We start from the raw sequence: 18,526 nt of genomic DNA on the forward strand, positions 1-18,526 counted from the left end.
CCATGAAGCAGATTGACTGTATTTTAGAATATATCTCATTTATGTTTTTAATGCTGAGTTGTGGCACACATAACCTTCAAGTGTTCCTCTTTCTTTATCTTTTCTTACAGTACAAGAAATACTATATTATATTGTGTGGGGCAAATTTTAAGTATGAAAGACAACAATTAAGTAACTGGCATTTAATTGTCATTTATTTATTTATTATAGTACTAAAGTCATATTGTAAATAAATTTCTCAGTTGCAATAAAGTATTATCTAGAACATTTTTACTTTTTTATTATGTTGACATCTGACATTAACATTTTCTAGGGTATTAATTTCTTCATAAAAATTCTTACTGATAAATCAATGGCTGTCAAAAATGAATTAAATGTGGGTGTGGGTAAACTACTGTATACTTTGACAGCTCTAAAAATACATTTTGTAACATATTTTCATATCCCTAGATCTCAATTTGAAAACGATGTAGACTAAGCGTGGGAAAACAAAAATAGTGTGGGATGAAATCCATGTATAAATGCATGTTATCCAAGCAATAAATGCAACCTATAAAACCTCTAATTCAAAAACGTCCAACATTATAATCCACAATTAATTGGAAGGTTGATTTCAGACATTACAGAATCTCAATAACAACTTGCAGTCTCAAGGACATCCGTGTGTTGGCTAGTATGCATGGATCTGCACACACATGCTCCGGTTATTTCACGGTTGACTGTACGGTCATTCAGTTTTCTGCTAACACCAACACAAGCCATTCATTTATACTCAGTAACGGGAGAGTGAAGTAGCGGTGTCCTTTTACAACCAAAGGAGTGTCCGAGCAAAGTGGAAATGTATTGCATTAATTATTAACAAGGCTTTACATTTCCACCAACAATCACTTTTTTTCACAGTAAATGTTTGCATGCTTTTGGTTTGTACCCTTGTGGAAAAGAAGTACACTTTAGCATACTTTTATAACACTTTAGCATTTTAAATAAATAATATACTTTAAACAAATATACACTTAAAGTCACCATGATATCAACATTTTTTTTGACAATTACTGACAATTATTTAAAATTAAATGAAAACGTAGTATAGTTTAAATTTGTGTTAAAATTTATGTCATTTCTATTAAAACTTGTATGTCATATATTTAAATATTAGTAATTACATGTTGCAATAATGAATTTGCAATTTAGTAAAACAAACTTTAAATTTATTATCAAATAACACAATATAATTGAAATAATAATCTAGTATTTTACATGTGCTTTAATATGCAAGTCAGCACATCTATATTAGTGTACTTCTTTATAGAGCAACAGAAGATTATTAAAACTGACTAGAAATGAACTTTAAGGGAAAACTTGATGTTTAAGTTAAAATCTGACTTTTTTTCATTAATATTATATTATCTACAAGGACAGTTTTTCTTCAAATATACTTTTAAGATTTGAAGCACAATACAAGTGCACATTCGGTAGAGGTAAGTGCACTTTTTTCACAAGGTAAGATGGACTGCGCTTTCAGGTTAGCATTAAGCCATTTATCTGTGTTCTGGTTACAAGGATCAATATTCAAGGACCTCCAAACTCAAGCGAAGACCTCTATTACTCAAATTATGTTTGCTAGGAACAGACCACTGATGTGAGCTTATGAATAAGTGATAAGTGAATCAGCAATCGGTTATGCTTGGTGTCCTAGTGCAGAAGAAGAGGGACATTGAGGGCTTGGAGACAGGGGTTGTATTTGCCGCCCACCGGCTCCCGTCTGCAAAGCTCTTTTGAAATTCACCGCACATCAATAATGCAAGTCCTGGCACAATGCACAAGGTAGAAGCAGACACGCAGAAGCTCGCTGTTGTGTAATGTGCATTTGGGACGGAGGGCACTGGCTCTACGTTACCGTGAGTTTGTAATGAGGAAGCTGTTATGCAACTGCATACGATTATTATCACGGAATTCAAATGAGGATGGAGCCAATGGTAATGAAGTATCATGAAACGGGGTGAAGTCTGGAGAATTCATTACCTAGTGGCTCTCTGGATGTCTCCATCTTTTGAAAAAACGTATTTGTACATCACTCGGCTCCCAGGGATTTTCTGGGAACGCGACACTTGCAAATGCATTGCGACTCTCCGTTTCGCATGCAAACTGGAAACAGACCTTCTCTATAGCTGGGAAAGGAGATAGAGAACATCTTGAGTTGCCTGAGGCTCATGGTCTCCTTGGCTCTCTTCTGGGAATGAGGAATGGGCCAAACCCGCATTCTTCCATCCTTACACCCCCACCCCCTCTCCACAGGCCTGCCAGCAGTCTGACAACCCAATGTCAACTGCTTCTGAATATCTCTGATGAAGTACAGCTCCATGTAACATGAAGTGTCATATAGTCTGGGTTGACTTTTGTTGTCCTCCAACTTGTACTACGACTTTTACTGCCGTTCGAACGTTTGGGGTCAGTAAGATTGTTTGTTTTGACAGAAAATACAACTGATCCAAAGTGACAGTAAAGATATTTATGATGTTACAGAAGATTTATATTTCCAATAAATGCTGTTCTTTTGAACTTCCTATTTCACATCAATCCTGAAAAAACTGTACCAGTTTCCAGAAAAAAGTTATGTTCCCTTTCGAGGGAACTTCCGCTGCGTCGAAAATCGACACTAAGGGGAACGCCTTCAGCGTGACGCGTCTGAAGCCTGTATGGAACTAGTCCAATCTTGATTGGTGCTGCGTGATGACGTCACTCGTGACGCCGCATGTGACGGTGAACCGGAAACTATAAAAGGACACCGGCAACATAATGGCGCCAGCTTTCTGATCTTCAGCAAGCGTTCTATGTGACTGTGTGTCTTATTTGGTGTTGTTTGTGATTGTATATTGTGAGAGATGGCAGCTAAGAAGCAGTTCAGACAGTGTGCGTCCCCTTGTCCACGCTTTTTGAGCGAGGGTGACACACACTCGCTCTGTGTTGTTTGTTTGGGAATGGAGCATGCACAGGCAGCACTCGAGGGTGCTGTCTGTGCAAACTGTGATCTCATGCCCATGAGAACGCTCCGTTCCCGGCTGTGCCTGTTCAGTGAATCAGGACAGGCACGCGTTCCCCAGGGATCGGGTCCCGCGGCTGCCGAGGCAGCGCGGCGCCTGCATTCCTGGGGATCGCAAAGGGATCTGGTTAGGGATGTTGAGACGGCTGAGGCCCTTTCTCAACATTCATCAACCAGTTCCCATGGTCCCGCTCGCGGTCCGGGAGCCCGCCCTGCGGCTTCTCCCGCCCGTGATGAGGACCAGATGCTCGAATTGTCTGCCTCTGAGGAGGTGGATGATTTGAGCATTGGTGCAGGGGAATGTGGGGATCTGCCACCCCATTCTCCTGCATCTGAGGAGCTGCTGGAGGTTGTGACTAGGGCTGTGGCCAAACTAAACATCAGTTGGCCACTAGAAGTGCAGGAAGCGACGATAAAAAGTAAACTCGATGAGCGCTTCCTGCAAACCCAGTCACAACCTTCACGCCGGAGTCTTCCATTTTTCCACGATCTCCACACCGAGGTGTCGAGGTCGTGGGATAAGCCCTTCTCCTCTCGACTTTCCAGCCCCAATGTCAATATATATTACACCATAATGGGGTCGAGAGAGATGGGCTATGGGACGATGCCTCGGGTTGAAGAGACTTTTGCATCTCATCTCTCGCCCGAAGCTGCATCGTCCCTGAGGGCTCCGGCGCTTCCCTCCAAGCCCTGCCGTACAACATCGGCCTTGGTTGGGAAGGCATATATGGCGGCAGGTCGGGCTGGTGCATGCCTGCACACAATGGGGCTCCTGCAGGCGTACCAGGCCGACCTGTTGAAAGAGGTGGACGATAGCGGGGAGGTCGCCCTCGACGATATTCAAGAGATGCGTCGAGCGGTTGACTTGTCTCTCCGTGCTACTAAGGAGACGGCCCGTGCAATCGGCCGTTCTATGGCAGCCTTGGTAGCAACGGAGAGGCATTTGTGGCTGAATTTGTCGGGCGTCGGGGATAGGGACAGGGCCTTCCTCCTCGACGCCCCGATTTCGTCTTCTGGCCTCTTCGGCGACGCAGTCGATACTGTCGTCGAGAGGTTTCAGGAGACGAAACGACAATCAGCCGCATTAAAACAGCTAATCCCCCGCCGTCGTCCCAAGTCGCGTGGGTCTGCTGCCAGGGGGCAGTCCCACGAGGCGGCCGCCAGCTCCTCCCACATGCAACAACAAAGAGAGAGTGTTGCTTCTCGTGCTCCCCCGAAGAAGGCTTGGAGCCAGAGGCAACACTCTCAACCGAAGTCTTCCCTGCCGAAAGCGGATCTGAGGACCGTTATTCAGGCGAGGAAGGCTTCGTCGAAGAGGTCCTGACGTGTTGCGCAGGCCTCTGAGGGCGTTCCCCCCCGCGATCGAGTGTCAACAACTCGCTCCTTCGCGGAGCCCTCAGGAAATCGATGTATGCTTCCCGCCGCCAAAGGCGCTTCGGGACGCATCGGTTTCCAGCGAACGCAGATCGCAGTGTCCACCCGTAATATTGGTGGCCCGGTCGAGTTCGCTTCCTCTCAAGAGGCCTGCAGAAGAATTATTTCGGTTAAGACCTGCCAGTCATCTGCTTCAGGTCACCGAGGTTTTAAATGTAACACCAGAGGTCAGTCTCGAGAGACTGATCCCCCTAGTAGAGTATTTAGACACCTGGAAGGGTCTTCCAAATATATCTCAGTGGGTCCTGCATAAAATAGAGAAGGGCTACAGAATCCAGTTCGAATATCGCCCGCCAAGATTCAGCGGGGTCGTGCACACACTGGTCAGCTCCGAGCAGGGTCAGGTCATGGAACAGGAAGTTCAGTCCCTCTTAGCAAAGGAGGCCATAGAGTATGTTCCTCCTCAAGAGCAGGAAGCCGGGTTCTACAGCCGGTACTTCATAGTTCCCAAGAAGGATGGGGGTTTACGTCCTATATTAGATCTCAGGGTATTGAACCGGTCTCTGAGGAGATACAGGTTCAAAATGTTGACCATACCTATTATCGTAGGTCAAATCAGGTCCGAGGACTGGTTTGTAACGATAGATCTGAAAGATGCGTATTTCCATGTTTCCATCCTTCCGCAACACAGGAAGTTTCTAAGGTTTGCTTTCGGGGGAAAGGCTTACCAATTTAAGGTTCTTCCGTTCGGTCTAGCACTGTCACCACGCACCTTCACCAAATGTATGGATGCTGCTCTTGCTCCTCTCAGACTTCAAGGCATTCGCATCCTCAATTACATCGACGACTGGCTAATTCTAGCAGAGTCGGAGGTAGTGGCAGTTCAACATCGAGATGTTGTTCTGCACCATCTAAGGTGCTTGGGACTGAGACTCAATGTCAAGAAGAGTTCATTGACTCCTCTGCAAAGGATTATGTTCCTGGGAGTAGTTTGGGACTCACTTACGATGCGGGCACAGTTGTCTCCTGCTCGTGTAAATTCCATCTTGACCACAATAAGGAGTTTCAGGCTGGGCCAAACCATCACTGTCAAGCACTTTCAGAGAGTGCTGGGTCTCCTGGCGGCAGCGTCCAACGTGATTCCTTTTGGCCTGCTGCACATGAGAGCCTTACAGTGGTGGCTCAAGACCAAGGGGTTTTCCCCGAGGGGGAACCCTTTTCGCATTATCAAGGTAACGCGCAGATGCCTTCATTCCTTGATAATGTGGAAGAAACCTTGGTTTCTCTCCCTAGGTCCTGTGTTGGGGGCACCGTGTCAGCGAAAAATTGTGACCACGGATGCTTCCCTAACAGGCTGGGGTGCGGTTATGGAAGGCCGCTTCACCAGGGGGCTTTGGAAAGACCACCATCTGTCTTGGCACATCAACTGCCTGGAGATGTTGGCGGTAGTTCTGGCTCTCAAGCACTTTCTTCCGGACCTCAGAGGCCATCATGTTCTGGTACGAACAGACAATACGTCAGTGGTCTCCTATTTAAATCGGCAGGGGGGCCTGAGATCGCGCCCTCTATGCAGACTGGCGCACCAGGTCCTCCTGTGGGCCCAGGGCAAACTTCTTTCAGTCAAGGCTATGTTTATCCCTGGAAGCAGCAATGTGGGGGCAGATATTCTGTCGAGGCAGGGGCTGAGGCCCGGGGATTGGAGACTCCACCCAGAGTCGGTGGAGCTAATATGGAAGGAGTTTGGACAGGCCGAAGTGGATCTATTTGCCACTCACGAGAATTCTCACTGCCCACTCTGGTTCTCCCTATCGCATCCAGCTCCCCTGGGGCTGGATGCCATGGTACAGACGTGGCCGAGGCTACGTCTGTATGCGTTTCCCCCTATCGCTCTGCTCCCAGGGGTTCTAGAGAGAGTCCGGCGGTACGGGATCAGCTTACTCCTGGTAGCCCCGTACTGGCCGGCCCGAGTATGGTTTTCGGACATCATGGTTCTTCTAGCAGGCCCTCCTTGGCAAATCCCGATCAGGAGGGACCTTCTTTCTCAGGCCGAGGGCACGATATTTCACCCTCAGCCGGAGTTGTGGAAGCTGTGGGTCTGGCCCCTGAGGGGGACCAGCTCGTAAATACTGGTCTCTCAACTGAGGTTGTGGAGACCATTTTAAACTCTAGAGCCCCCTCCACGAGGAAACTTTATTCATTAAAATGGAATGTTTTTAACATATGGTGCAGAGAACTTCAGTTGGACCCAGTTAACTGCCCGGTGGCTTCAGTGCTGGAGTTCCTCCAGAGTCGCTTCTCTGACGGGCTCTCCCCGTCCACGCTTAAGGTCTATGTGGCGGCCATAGCTGCCTTCCACACGCCTCTAGGGGTGGGCACCTTGGGGAGACACCCACTTATTGTTCGTTTCCTTCGTGGAGCAAGGAGGATGAGGCCTGTCGTCCAGTCCAGAGTTCCCTCTTGGGACTTGACAGTGGTCCTCGAAGGGTTATCCTTGGCCCCTTTCGAGCCCTTGGATGAGGTGTCTGAGAAATTTATGTCCTTTAAGGTGGCCTTCTTGCTGGCAATTACGTCCCTCAAGAGAGTTGGGGACCTGCAGGCTTTATCGGTTGCTCCCTCGTGTCTCGAGTTCGCTCCTGGCCGGGTAAAGGCCATTCTCCACCCTAGACCTGGCTATGTGCCTAAAGTGCCGACAAATGTGGCACGGTCTATAATTCTTCAGGCGTTTCATCCTCCACCGCATGTGTCGGATGAGCAAGCTAAGCAACATTTATTGTGTCAGACCAACTTCTTGTGTGCTTTGGGTCAATTAAGAAGGGTTCTCCTGTTTCTAAACAAACTATCAGTAGATGGATAGTAGAGGCTATATCGTCAGCTTACGAGGCGCGCAGTTTGCCTTCGCCTCTTCTGGTGAAAGCCCACTCGACTAGAGGAGTGGCTTCCTCTAAGGCTCTACTGTCAGGAGTTTCTCTTCAAGAGGTCTGTGATGCCGCAGGCTGGGCCTCCCCTCACACCTTCATAAAACATTACAGTCTGGATCTGCCCTCTACACCGGGATCTCAAGTTCTCTCGTCTTGAGTATGCCAGATTTCATACCAGGGCGTTTCTCTCAGAGTGGCGCAGTGGGCATTCGTTCCCCTTAGTGTCGATTTTCGACGCAGCGGAAGTTCCCTCGAAAGGGAACGTCTCGGGTTACGACTGTAACCCTCGTTCCCTGAGAAGGGAACGAAACGCTGCGTCCCTCGGCCACTCCTTCGCGCTCCTGAGAACGACTTGCTTCGACCAATTGAAAGCTGGCGCCATTATGTTGCCGGTGTCCTTTTATAGTTTCCGGTTCACCGTCACATGCGGCGTCACGAGTGACGTCATCACGCAGCACCAATCAAGATTGGACTAGTTCCATACAGGCTTCAGACACGTCACGCTGAAGGCGTTCCCCTTAGTGTCGATTTTCGACGCAGCGTTTCGTTCCCTTCTCAGGGAACGAGGGTTACAGTCGTAACCCGAGACGTTTTCATGATTAGAAATGTGTTTTGAGCATCAAATCAGCATATTAGAATGATCTCTGTAGAATCATGTGACACTGAAGACTGGAGGAATGATGCTGAAAATTCAGAAATAAATGACATTTTATCAAATAGAAAACAGCTATTTTAAATCGCAATAATATTTTGACTGTATTTTGATCAAATAAATGCAGACTAGGTGAGCATAATCTTTCAAAAACATAACAAAATATTGAATGGTGTAAATAAATTGTGTATTTATTCCATCCTTCAGTACGATTTTAAAGTAAACGTAAAATAGTATATATTTTTTTTTTAATAAATATTCCTAGTATGATTTATCAGATCACTTAATTTTAAAGGGAAAAAAGGAAACTTTTTTTGTCTTCATATTATTTTATTAGAATGTAATAACTAGGCCTGTCATTTTCATTACTTAATCAGAATGTCTTGTGATTATTTCAGTCAAATAATCACAAGTCAAAATCTGTTGAGAAAAGTCCTCAAATGAAGATGGTAAAAAAAAAAAAAAAAAAAAAACATTATTGTGACAGACAAGTAAAGCATTGAATTAAACGTTAAAGCAAATGTAGATTTGGATGTCAATGTATTGTTTGTTTTATTTCTATTTTCATTTTAATGTTAACCAATAGCCAAATAGCTATTCAGGCATTGTTTCAGGCTGCACTTGTATAATGTGGCCTTTCTGAAATTGTGTGAGTAGTCGACAATAGTAATTTAATGCTGGTTAACCTTCATGTAGTAAAGGTTACAGCAATAATAGCGATAATAATAGATTTTAAAAAAGAAGCGTCACTATTGGAATATGTCAAGATGCTCTCGAGGGTGAGCTTGACCTTCAGCCTTCATCTTCTGGTCAAAAGCCTCCTCAAATGTGGGTGTTGAAGACGTTTCTAACGCTCACGTTTCACAACTCTTTAAGATATATTTTACTTCCATAATGTGAGATGTGTTGGGAATGCAGTTTTATGTTGAGTTTAACTGAAATATTTTTACGTCCAACTGAGTTCTATGCTGGGCAGAAGAACATTCTGTGTGTCTGTCTTGATGTCTGTGTGTTTCCACAGTCCGGAATGAGATATCAGCTGGCACATATTCAATGCCGCCTGTGACATTTAAGTCAGACTTTAAAGACAAGCAGACACTTTAATCAATCCACCAATCACATAGAAACATATCTTAGTTAATTCATCAATCTCTATCTTGTTAACATATTGATAAACAATGTATGTTGCATTCCACTAGAAAAAGGTTCTGAAGCTTCATATAAATACCAAAAATATGCACAAAAAAAAAAGGGATGGGGGGTATATTTGTATAAAATTAATGAATTGAAACATATAGCATGACCAGTCAGTGTAGGCCAATTCCTCTTATGAGTTGTTATTTTTAGTCAAAAACTTTCAGGACAACCTGGCTAGTCTGATTCCTGAAACAAATCAGTCTTGTGCGCCAGTTATCTTGTCGTTAAAAGTCGATGCATTTTAGTAAAACAAATTAAAACAATTATATATATTTATATATATATATAGTTGAATAAGATGAGTTAATATGGAAGTAAAATAATGCCAAATGTTTTTGAAACAAAAAACTACTTGAAAAAAAATATGCATTGCATTAACCATGCTTGCATTTTAATGCATTGTATTTTTAGGGCTTGCATTTTTATGGGCTGCAATTCAGCATGGTTGAATATTTAAGCTGTGAATATTCCAATTCAAAACATTTCAAACACATTTTCATTATTCAAAATTCAATAATCTATATTCACCTTTCATATTTCACTTCCAAAATATTCAAACTGTTAAAAAATACAACCAACAGGCAAATTTCGGTCCATTTTATTTCGCTTTGCAAATTCGCTTCCACAAATTCAGTGGTTCAAATTCGACAGTAAATTCAACATTGACATCCAGGAACTGCAGGAAAAGCAGTAGATTACCGAGCATAATCTCCATCTGCGGTTAGTCTTCCTCATCAGCAGGAGGTGCAAGCGCGTGTTGTTGACGAAGACCAGAGCAACAGTTAAAGCAAGCCATTCATTTAAAACTAATTCATTCATTCATAAAAAATAAAAAATAAACATTTGGCATTATTTTACTTCCATAAGTTAACCACTGAAACACTGCCCTGTATAATTTGCACCAAGTCCGTGTATGGCATTTTTAGATATTTTCATTATAGTTTAATGCCACATAATATTGAAATTAAACAATTTACTAATTTAAAAATGATTTCAATTAAGATGTATAAATTAGAGTGCTTAATTGTATTTACGGTTTACTTTTAAAGGGGACCTATTAAGCTCTTTTTCAAAATCTTGATTTTGTTTTTGGTGACTACTACAATATTTTTTTTATGCTTGATAAAAAAAAAAAAATCACATATTTGACATTGTTGCAGCACCTCTCTTCTCAGTCTGTCAGTAACTGTTTCTGTTTAGTTCCTGTCTCCATGAAGCCCCTCCTTCTGAAAAGCGCATTGTGCTCTGGTTGGTCGGTTGGACCACTGTGTTATGATTGGTTAACTGCTTCCACCGTGTTTCAGAAATGTCACGCCCCTTACCATAACCACGAGATTCAACACACTACTAACACAACCTTTTTGTGTATGCCTCGAGTGGGAATTATTTAAATGAGTAATATTGTGACGTGTACATTCCCAGAAGAAAACTCCACTACAATCAAGGTGTTTCAGGGAGTTTAGAAATAGTGCACACTGATATAGAGTATAACTCCTTTTGGAATGACTTTGTGATTTGTACCTTTTTCATGCACAAATAGCAACATTACACACTAAAGAAAGTTAAAAATGTAAATCCTATCACCCTAATTAAGATTTCTGCATTTGTTATTTTTAAATGAACTACTTGAATAGCTTTTAGCAGTTATCTACCTTTTGTCAGTAGCATAGGGAGCTAACTGCTTTTTTAAAATTTTTTTTATTAGCTTGACTGATTAATTACTTTTATGACTAGCTTGTAGCTTAATAAACTAGTTTCCTCGATTCTGGTTCAGTTTGTTTTGACAGCTGACTGTATAATTTTGTGAGCCTGATTATTATATTGATGCAATGACAATAAAGTATTTTGTAACAAGCTTTTCAGCTGCTAGTTAGCAGGCGTGCTTTTAGCTGTGGCCTGATATGAGATAAATTGGTGTAATAAATTGGTCCCTGAAACTGAGCAGCATTGAGATCATAACCTGCGAGAGCCAATCTTGCTGTGGGAGGATTCTGCTCGCACGTACAGAAAGATTAAACTCAGCGATGCTCCCCAAGCAGACCCTTGTTAACAAACTGGTCAGGTACGCAGGAGACTACAGCGCTGATAATTTCACAAATAAATAAGCTTAGTGGATGCTAACGTATGGACAAAATGCACCCGTGTTGGAAAAATCTGCAATGCGTGCAATGTTTTTGGGTCACTACCTCTACTGGGTGGACCAATGCTCCCTTATTACTCTTATAAGTTGGTTTTATTTAGTAAATCAGAAACAAACGGTGGAAGCAGAGTAGCCTGATTCCTGAAATAAATGACTCTTGTGAATTTTATTATTTTTAGAAAATCAAAAACATACAGGATGACAAATGTTGTGTAGTCTAACTGCAAAACAAATTACTCTTATGGGCCAGTTCTCTTGTGAGTCGATTCTTTTTTGTAAATCCCGATTCCTGATCAGATGATTCACTCAAGCAGTTCTTGTTAGTGAATCAAAAACCAACAGCGAGACACCATTTGGGTTTACATGTTTACACATTGCCTAATAAAAGCCTATAACTGTGAAAAACTGCATTGACAAATAGGTTTACAGCACATTTTGTTAGATTTTTTTTTTGCCCGACCTGATATAAAAAGCAGTACAAAATGTTATATTTCGTGCATCATTTGTCTGTAAGCATGACAAATGAGGCAGTTCCTAACATCTAGGCGTTCCTTAAAGTTATTTTTTTTGTGGGGGGGGGATAATGTTTTACCTCGCCAATTAAATTAATTGCTTTTCCCCCACAGCATATTAGTGTGATTTCTCTTTGAAATATATTATGTTTTCTTATATTTTCTTTTCAGTAAAGTTAATAAATGACTGATTGGTTTGTGGCAGGTGTGCGCTAACAGTGTTATGCTTAGCAGCCGTGTTATTTACATGCCGCAGTGCTTTATTACTGTTGGTTGAATACAGGGATTGGAGGACGTGATTCCCTCAAGGACATTATTTTAATAACTTGTTTCGTAATGCATGTTTCTGTTGAAGAATCAGCGTTAGGAGGAGTACTCACTTCATAAGTGAGGTGTTTTAAAAACTCAAATTTGCAGTCTTTCGATACTGTTTTTCTTTATTTCCAGCCTTTATCAGACAGGGGATGTTGATAAATCAACAGAATCGTGTATGACAACAATAAGCCACTTTGCAAAAATGGAGAACGGCTTTGATTTGTGTGGCACCAGAGAGAAAAGGATTCTCAGTTGTTCACCAAATTATGGGTTCACCAAATTTTAATTCGAACATTTTTATTGTGTCGCAGCTGCACACAGTCCTCTATTGTATTATCTTTCTGTTACTTTATTAGCAGGTTTTTTCTTTTGAAAGCAATTTTTTCGAGGTTCTTTGATGGCCTGGAATACCTCTGTAATAACTTGATACTTTACTAGTGGCGCTAATATCATACAGAAAGGAAAGGCCCTCGACTGCATGCAAAGGAAGCGAGCGTGTGTGAAGTGTGTTTGAGTAATGAATTAAGGTGCAGAGGGATCTGACGCATGTCATCTTCAATGGGAAAAACAAAGGCACAGTTTCTTGTTGAATGAACAGAAGGAAGGACGCAAATGAGAACACTTCAAAGAGGGCTTTAAAATCAATAATCAGAAGTTGCTTGTTTTTCCCTTGCCACGTTGTAACATGATGCATATTTCTCAATTTATCATTGTTATTTTGTTTTATAAAACTTGACATAGGCTTTAAAGAGATAGTTTACACAAAAAGGGAGAATTGTGTCATTATTTATTCACCTTCATGTTCTTCCAAACCAATACACTTTTTGTGTGTATTTGTTTGGAATACAATGGATACAGAATACAGTGACCAGGATCTGTCAAGCTCCAAAAAACAAAAACAAAAACCCATAAAAACACCATAAAAGCCGGTTCACACAGAATGCATTTTTGCTATGAAAAACGTGAGTTGCAAGGCAGTGGAATGAAAAAAAAAAAAACGCAAGGTTTCGAGATGCGTATTTATAAAAGTTTAACTTGACCGCCACATTTTTAGAACACAGCGGGATCATTTTATGGATTTAGTTTTAATTAATTAATTTTGTTTTAAAAAAAAATTTTTTATGCATTTTATGAATTAAGCAGCTTGTAGAAACAAATACATGAAAGTAATAATTTAAGACATTTACCCTTATATAGAACCTTTTTTTTTTTTGGCATAGAGGGTTCTTTAAATTTTAGTTAAGAACTCTATAGGGTTCTATATTGAACCACATTAAATCTTTTTTCCTATAAGAGTGTGGATCATTACTTGAATTTTCAGTCTTCTTTTCACATAAAGCTATATTTTTTTTGGCTTGTTTGGGGCTTTTATGGCAGGAGCTGCATAACATTTTCTAGTTTTGTGTTCTAGTGAGAGAAACAAAGATCACAGCATAAAGGGTTGAAATAAACATGAGGTTTTCTTTTTTTGGCTGACCTATATGTGTAACACCACCATATTCTTATTCACCATCATACTCTTAGTGAAAAAGGTATGGGAGCTAAAACATGTCTTCCAACTTGACTTTCCAGTGACCTCTGTGGAATTAAAGGCTGGATTTTTTTTTCTGCTCTCGGGTTCAGCAGTTCAAATGTTGCATGCTTGCTCATTCAAAATATCCCTTTTTTTAACAGTAGATTTTCAGTGTTGCCATCTGAGCACTGGCACAATGAGTGGGACATCACTCCTAACTTTTATGATTCCCACTTAATAATCAGCACGCTTACAGTATATTATGCATTTTATGAGATTCGTTTATTATAGATTAGGTTTGGTCTTGGCATTTGCTATGCTGCTGTTGCTGTTTCAGAGTATGTACTGGACATGCTACGTCCAATACATACACGGCACATTGCTGTGAGGAAATAAGACATGTTGCTGCTGTACAATAGCATACATGAATTACCCGTAGCAGATCTATACAGGTGGAGCTGGGGAAGGTGGAGGGTTTCTGAAAGCGCACTGCTGCAACTGTTACAGCAAATGCTGACCAAGTATTTGAAAGTTGAGTAGCAAGCTCATTGGCTGCTGATACAGCAGGAACCAATCAGATGTGTCCTACAGAGGACGATGTGAGTACAAGCATATTGAGTTAAGGATCAGCCTGTCCCATCTAGAGTTTCATGACAGAACTTTGTTTTTTCAGACCGAGATAGCATGAGAAGCTCTCATAAAAGCAAGTAATTTATTTTAACAAGCAGTACTATGCATGTAATCTGACATAAGATTATAAATTTAATACTAAAATATCCCTTAATGTCATTTGCATTGCACATTTAATGTATACATGCAGTGTACAGTAATACAGTCAGATGTATTATATTAATATCAATGCATTTATACCGAGATTAACACTGGTCTACCACGACTTGTAATGGTCTTTTTGATGCTTAGTCATGATATGTGGGATTATTATTTACAGTACTAGTGCTTGGAAATTATATAGATCAGTGGCTAAAAACAGATTAACAAGAACCAGGATTTCTCTGAACTGAATCTAATGACTGTTGAGTTCTTTGCTATGGATACCATAGTTCTCCATCGATGTCAACCCCAAGGAGAGTGTCGCATATAAAATGTAATTGTAATAATTTTAAAAGCAATACAAAGACACACGCTGTCTGTCGTATATGCAAATAAGATCAATACATGCCTACAAATAATGTATTTTCCATACTGTCTCAGTAATTGCACAGTAAATAATAATAATAAAACATTCAAATCCAATCAAAATGTGTTTGTTGTGATCTTAATGCAGTGTCTGATAAAATGATGTGCTACAATGAATACAATAAGATACAAGATATATTCATATGTACCCCCCCCCCCCCCCCCCCAAAAAAAAATGTCTCTAACATATTTATACTGTATATTGTTAAATTTTAACACTGCACCTATAGATTTTCATTGCACTTGCAGCACACCTTATTCATGTTGTAAGTTTAATTGGAAACCAATGTAATATCTTGGGTATTGATTTTGACTTTATGTTGATGGAGCCTTTTAATAAAGAGTACATTTTACCTGTACTGTATTTCATGATGGGAAGTAGTTCTGCAATGACTAGAACTTGCATTGCAGTATATTAAAATCATCATTGAGAATTAACATAATGTCCATAATATTCTGAATTATGATATAATTACTCAAGTTTCTCTACAGTGATCATGTGGCCGTAGATAATACATGTACATGCTGGCTAATCTTAATTATATTCATGTATTATCTGAGGAATACATGATAGTGTTCAACTCTTCCCTGTCTCTCTTGCAGAATGATTCCCTCCACGAGTTACGACTTCCTGGTGCGAGACCTCGTATCCGGACGAGAGTATGACTTGTGCGTTCTGGCCGTGTACGACGACGGCATGACCTCGCTGACCGCCACGCGCCAGGTGGGCTGTGTCTCATTTGTCACGGAGACCGAGTACAGCCAGTGCCAGTCGCTCCGGAGCCATTTCCTGGGCGGCACCATGATCATCATCATCGGAGGAATCATCGTGGCCTCCGTCCTCGTTTTCATCATCATCCTCATGATCCGATATAAAGTCTATAGCCATCAGGGGGCAGATTCTGGAAAGGGAACCGCCATGACGAACGTACGCTCGCAAACGAACGGGGGTCAAGCGGCGGGGCAGGTCCCGCGCTCCAGCTCCAAAATCGTAGAGGGCCAGGAGAACTCGGGAGCGGGTTTAGGGGGGGCCGCTGGGGCCGCCGCTAGTTTAAAAGACTCCACTGCCATGGTGCTGGTCACAGACTCTGAGACAGCTGTGCAGATTTCAGAGATGACCTGTGAGGACATAGTCTCCCCCACACAAAGGCACCATCCCAGAACTTGTATAGAGCTCAAGAGACGTCCTTCGCTTTCCTCAAAAGAGGGTACAAGCACAACGGACACACAAGTAGGTAAGTCAAAGAAAATGTGGTAACACTTTACAAAAAGGTTACATTTGTTAAAGGAGTCATGACAATTTTGCATTGATCTTTGACATATAAGAGGTACCATTAAAACATCCTGCAAGTTTCATACCTTAAAGGTGGCATATATTGCCCCTTTTCAGAAGATGTAATATAAATCTATGGTGTCCCCAAAATGTGTGTGTGAAATTTCAGCTCAAAATACCCCCCAGATCATTTATTACAGCTTGTAAAATTTGCCCCTTTTTGGGTGTGAGCAAAACCCGCAGTTTTTGTGTGTGTCCCTTTAAATGCAAATGAGCTGCTGCTCCCCGCCTCCGTTCAGAAGAGTGCAGATCCTTTTACACGAGCTTCGGATACTCCAGCAATAACAAAACACGCGAATAATCTCACGCATCCAAAATCTCAGAAATAACCAGTAGCGTAGTGCAGCCTTACAGAGAGACTCAGGAAGAGGTTGCAACTTGTAGACGCACCTGGACGTTTCTGAATGGTTAGCGGATACATTTATGTAGTTGCTGTGGAGTTACATTGATTCAACTTTGAAGCAAATCCTGCTTTGTACTGTCCAAGATTGCGAAAGCACTCCGGCTTGAAGTGATTAGGGCACACAAGCAGGTTTTTGCTTACTGTTTCTGGGGGATTTCCATTGAAAATAAAATAAATCCACTGCTCTCTTGTCTCCTCTGAGGCTGGGACATAGTGTTCTGTGCTCGTCTGTGCAGCAACGACAGAACAGTTTGCATACTTTCCTCGAACTTTTACCATTGCGTTAGAACTGATTACATTTTTGTCACTTGCGAAAACCAAATGGCGGCGCGTGGGTGGAAACGTGCAGATTAAGGGGCGGTAATATTATAATAAGATCCCCTTCCTACATCAGAAGGGGAACGAAATCTGATTGGCTTATTTTTTTTGACATGCTTGCAGAGAAGGTTGAAAGGTTGTCGCTTTTCACATTATCTGGATTGGTAGATGCACCGGGGACCCGATTATGGCACTTAAACATGGAAAAAAGTCAGATTTTCAAGATATGTCCCCTTTAAAACATGCTCCTTATTAAAAACAAAGAATTTATTTAATCAAGCTCCAAACATGGCTCTTTTTTATATTGCGTGATCTGTGACGTCACACAGGAAAGTACAGGACTTTAATGAATAATTGCAAGAGCAAGTCATAGGTGCCCTCTCACTGGCATCCAGTCGGTTGACGGCCGACATTTGCCTACACCGGATGCGACCGTTGCGTCAAAAAGCTAAAAGAACCCATTATAATCATTGTCTACACTGGATACAGTATACAGATGCGCGTTGTTTCTGACATACTCCACGCACTGGAGTCTGTGTCGAGAACAGGACAAAAGGAGAAGTGAAAGAGTGTTCGCTTTGACGCGTCTAGTTTAAACAGCTTGTTTGCATCTCTTTAAGGACTTCAGAAGGATTCCAGAGGTATGAGCAAGTAAATGGTTTGTTTTAATGCCGTCCCAGGTTGAGTTGGAGCTTTATATGTTTATTCTGAGCTTCATTATTTCCTGTCTCCATTCTTGCTTGTGTTTGGTTGTGAAATGTAGTTTGTACAACAGACAGAGTTGTCGGTGATTGTATTAAAATGTTGTGTACTGTGCACACAAAAGCAACTAAATGGTACCCCAGACAGTTGTGTAGTGTGAGAAGTACAGCGATCCGATGACTTGGAAAATTGTGCAGTGTGTACCCGGGGTTAGTTAATACCGTTTTAGGTACCAGACAACAGCAAGCACGCCAAAACCAAAGGCAAATTGTTTGATTTAAAATGCTTAAGGTTGCTTTCAGGTAATTGCACATTCATATGACACTTTGACCGTGTGCTTTTAACAATGCCTTGGCACTTTACAGCTACTCGGAGTGCATAATATATATATATATATATATATATAGACTCCTGTAATTGCCAGGAATAGAGCTATTCACCTGATTCAATGGGCCACGTCCAGGTATTCCTTGAAGAGCTTTTCCTTTTGTGGAATTTGGATTTATGGGTCCAATCAGGTAATTGCAGTTTCTAGATGAATGCTCATGGAATTCAAGAGGACCTCATCCTTAAATCGTTAAATCGATAAAGTCCATTCAGTCAAGAGCTGGTGATGCAGAAGGCTGAACTTCCATGATTCTCCTGATCCCGTCAGTCACTCAGACATCTAATGACCACGAATTAATTGCAATCATCAATCAACTAAGTTGGCGCAGGATGTGAATTAAAATTTATTATGTCAGAAGGAGCATGATGACTCAGACAGGCTTTTTAGGATCGGGGGAAAAAATATTGAGCTTTTTTAGTAAATGGTCAGAAAAATTTGAGGCTTAACCTACATAATATTCACAGGCAACTTCAGTAGATAGTAGAATACTATATACTAGTGCATAATATGTGCTGGTTCATTTA

The 18,526-nt window shown here is 41.5% G+C and overlaps 1 protein-coding gene across 2 annotated transcripts in view; it reads left to right on the forward strand.

Moving 5' to 3' along the window:
- zgc:172282 (leucine-rich repeat and fibronectin type III domain-containing protein 1-like protein) overlaps window positions 1-18,526 on the forward strand; it is a 128,683-nt gene that overhangs the window by 93,634 nt on the left and 16,523 nt on the right. For both annotated transcript variants that reach the window (XR_008808151.1, XM_056262457.1), the window contains exon 4: window positions 15,462-16,093. Coding sequence is in view for 1 of the 2 variants with exons in the window: in XM_056262457.1 (XP_056118432.1) it covers window positions 15,462-16,093 (632 nt within the window). In the remaining variant the exon portion in view is untranslated. The remainder of the gene's footprint in view (window positions 1-15,461; window positions 16,094-18,526) is intronic.

The sequence above is a fragment of the Rhinichthys klamathensis genome, unplaced genomic scaffold, assembly GCF_029890125.1.
Source record: "Rhinichthys klamathensis goyatoka isolate OS25496 unplaced genomic scaffold, OSU_Roscu_1.1 h1tg000192l_1, whole genome shotgun sequence".
In the NCBI taxonomy this organism is placed as follows: domain Eukaryota; kingdom Metazoa; phylum Chordata; class Actinopteri; order Cypriniformes; family Leuciscidae; genus Rhinichthys; species Rhinichthys klamathensis.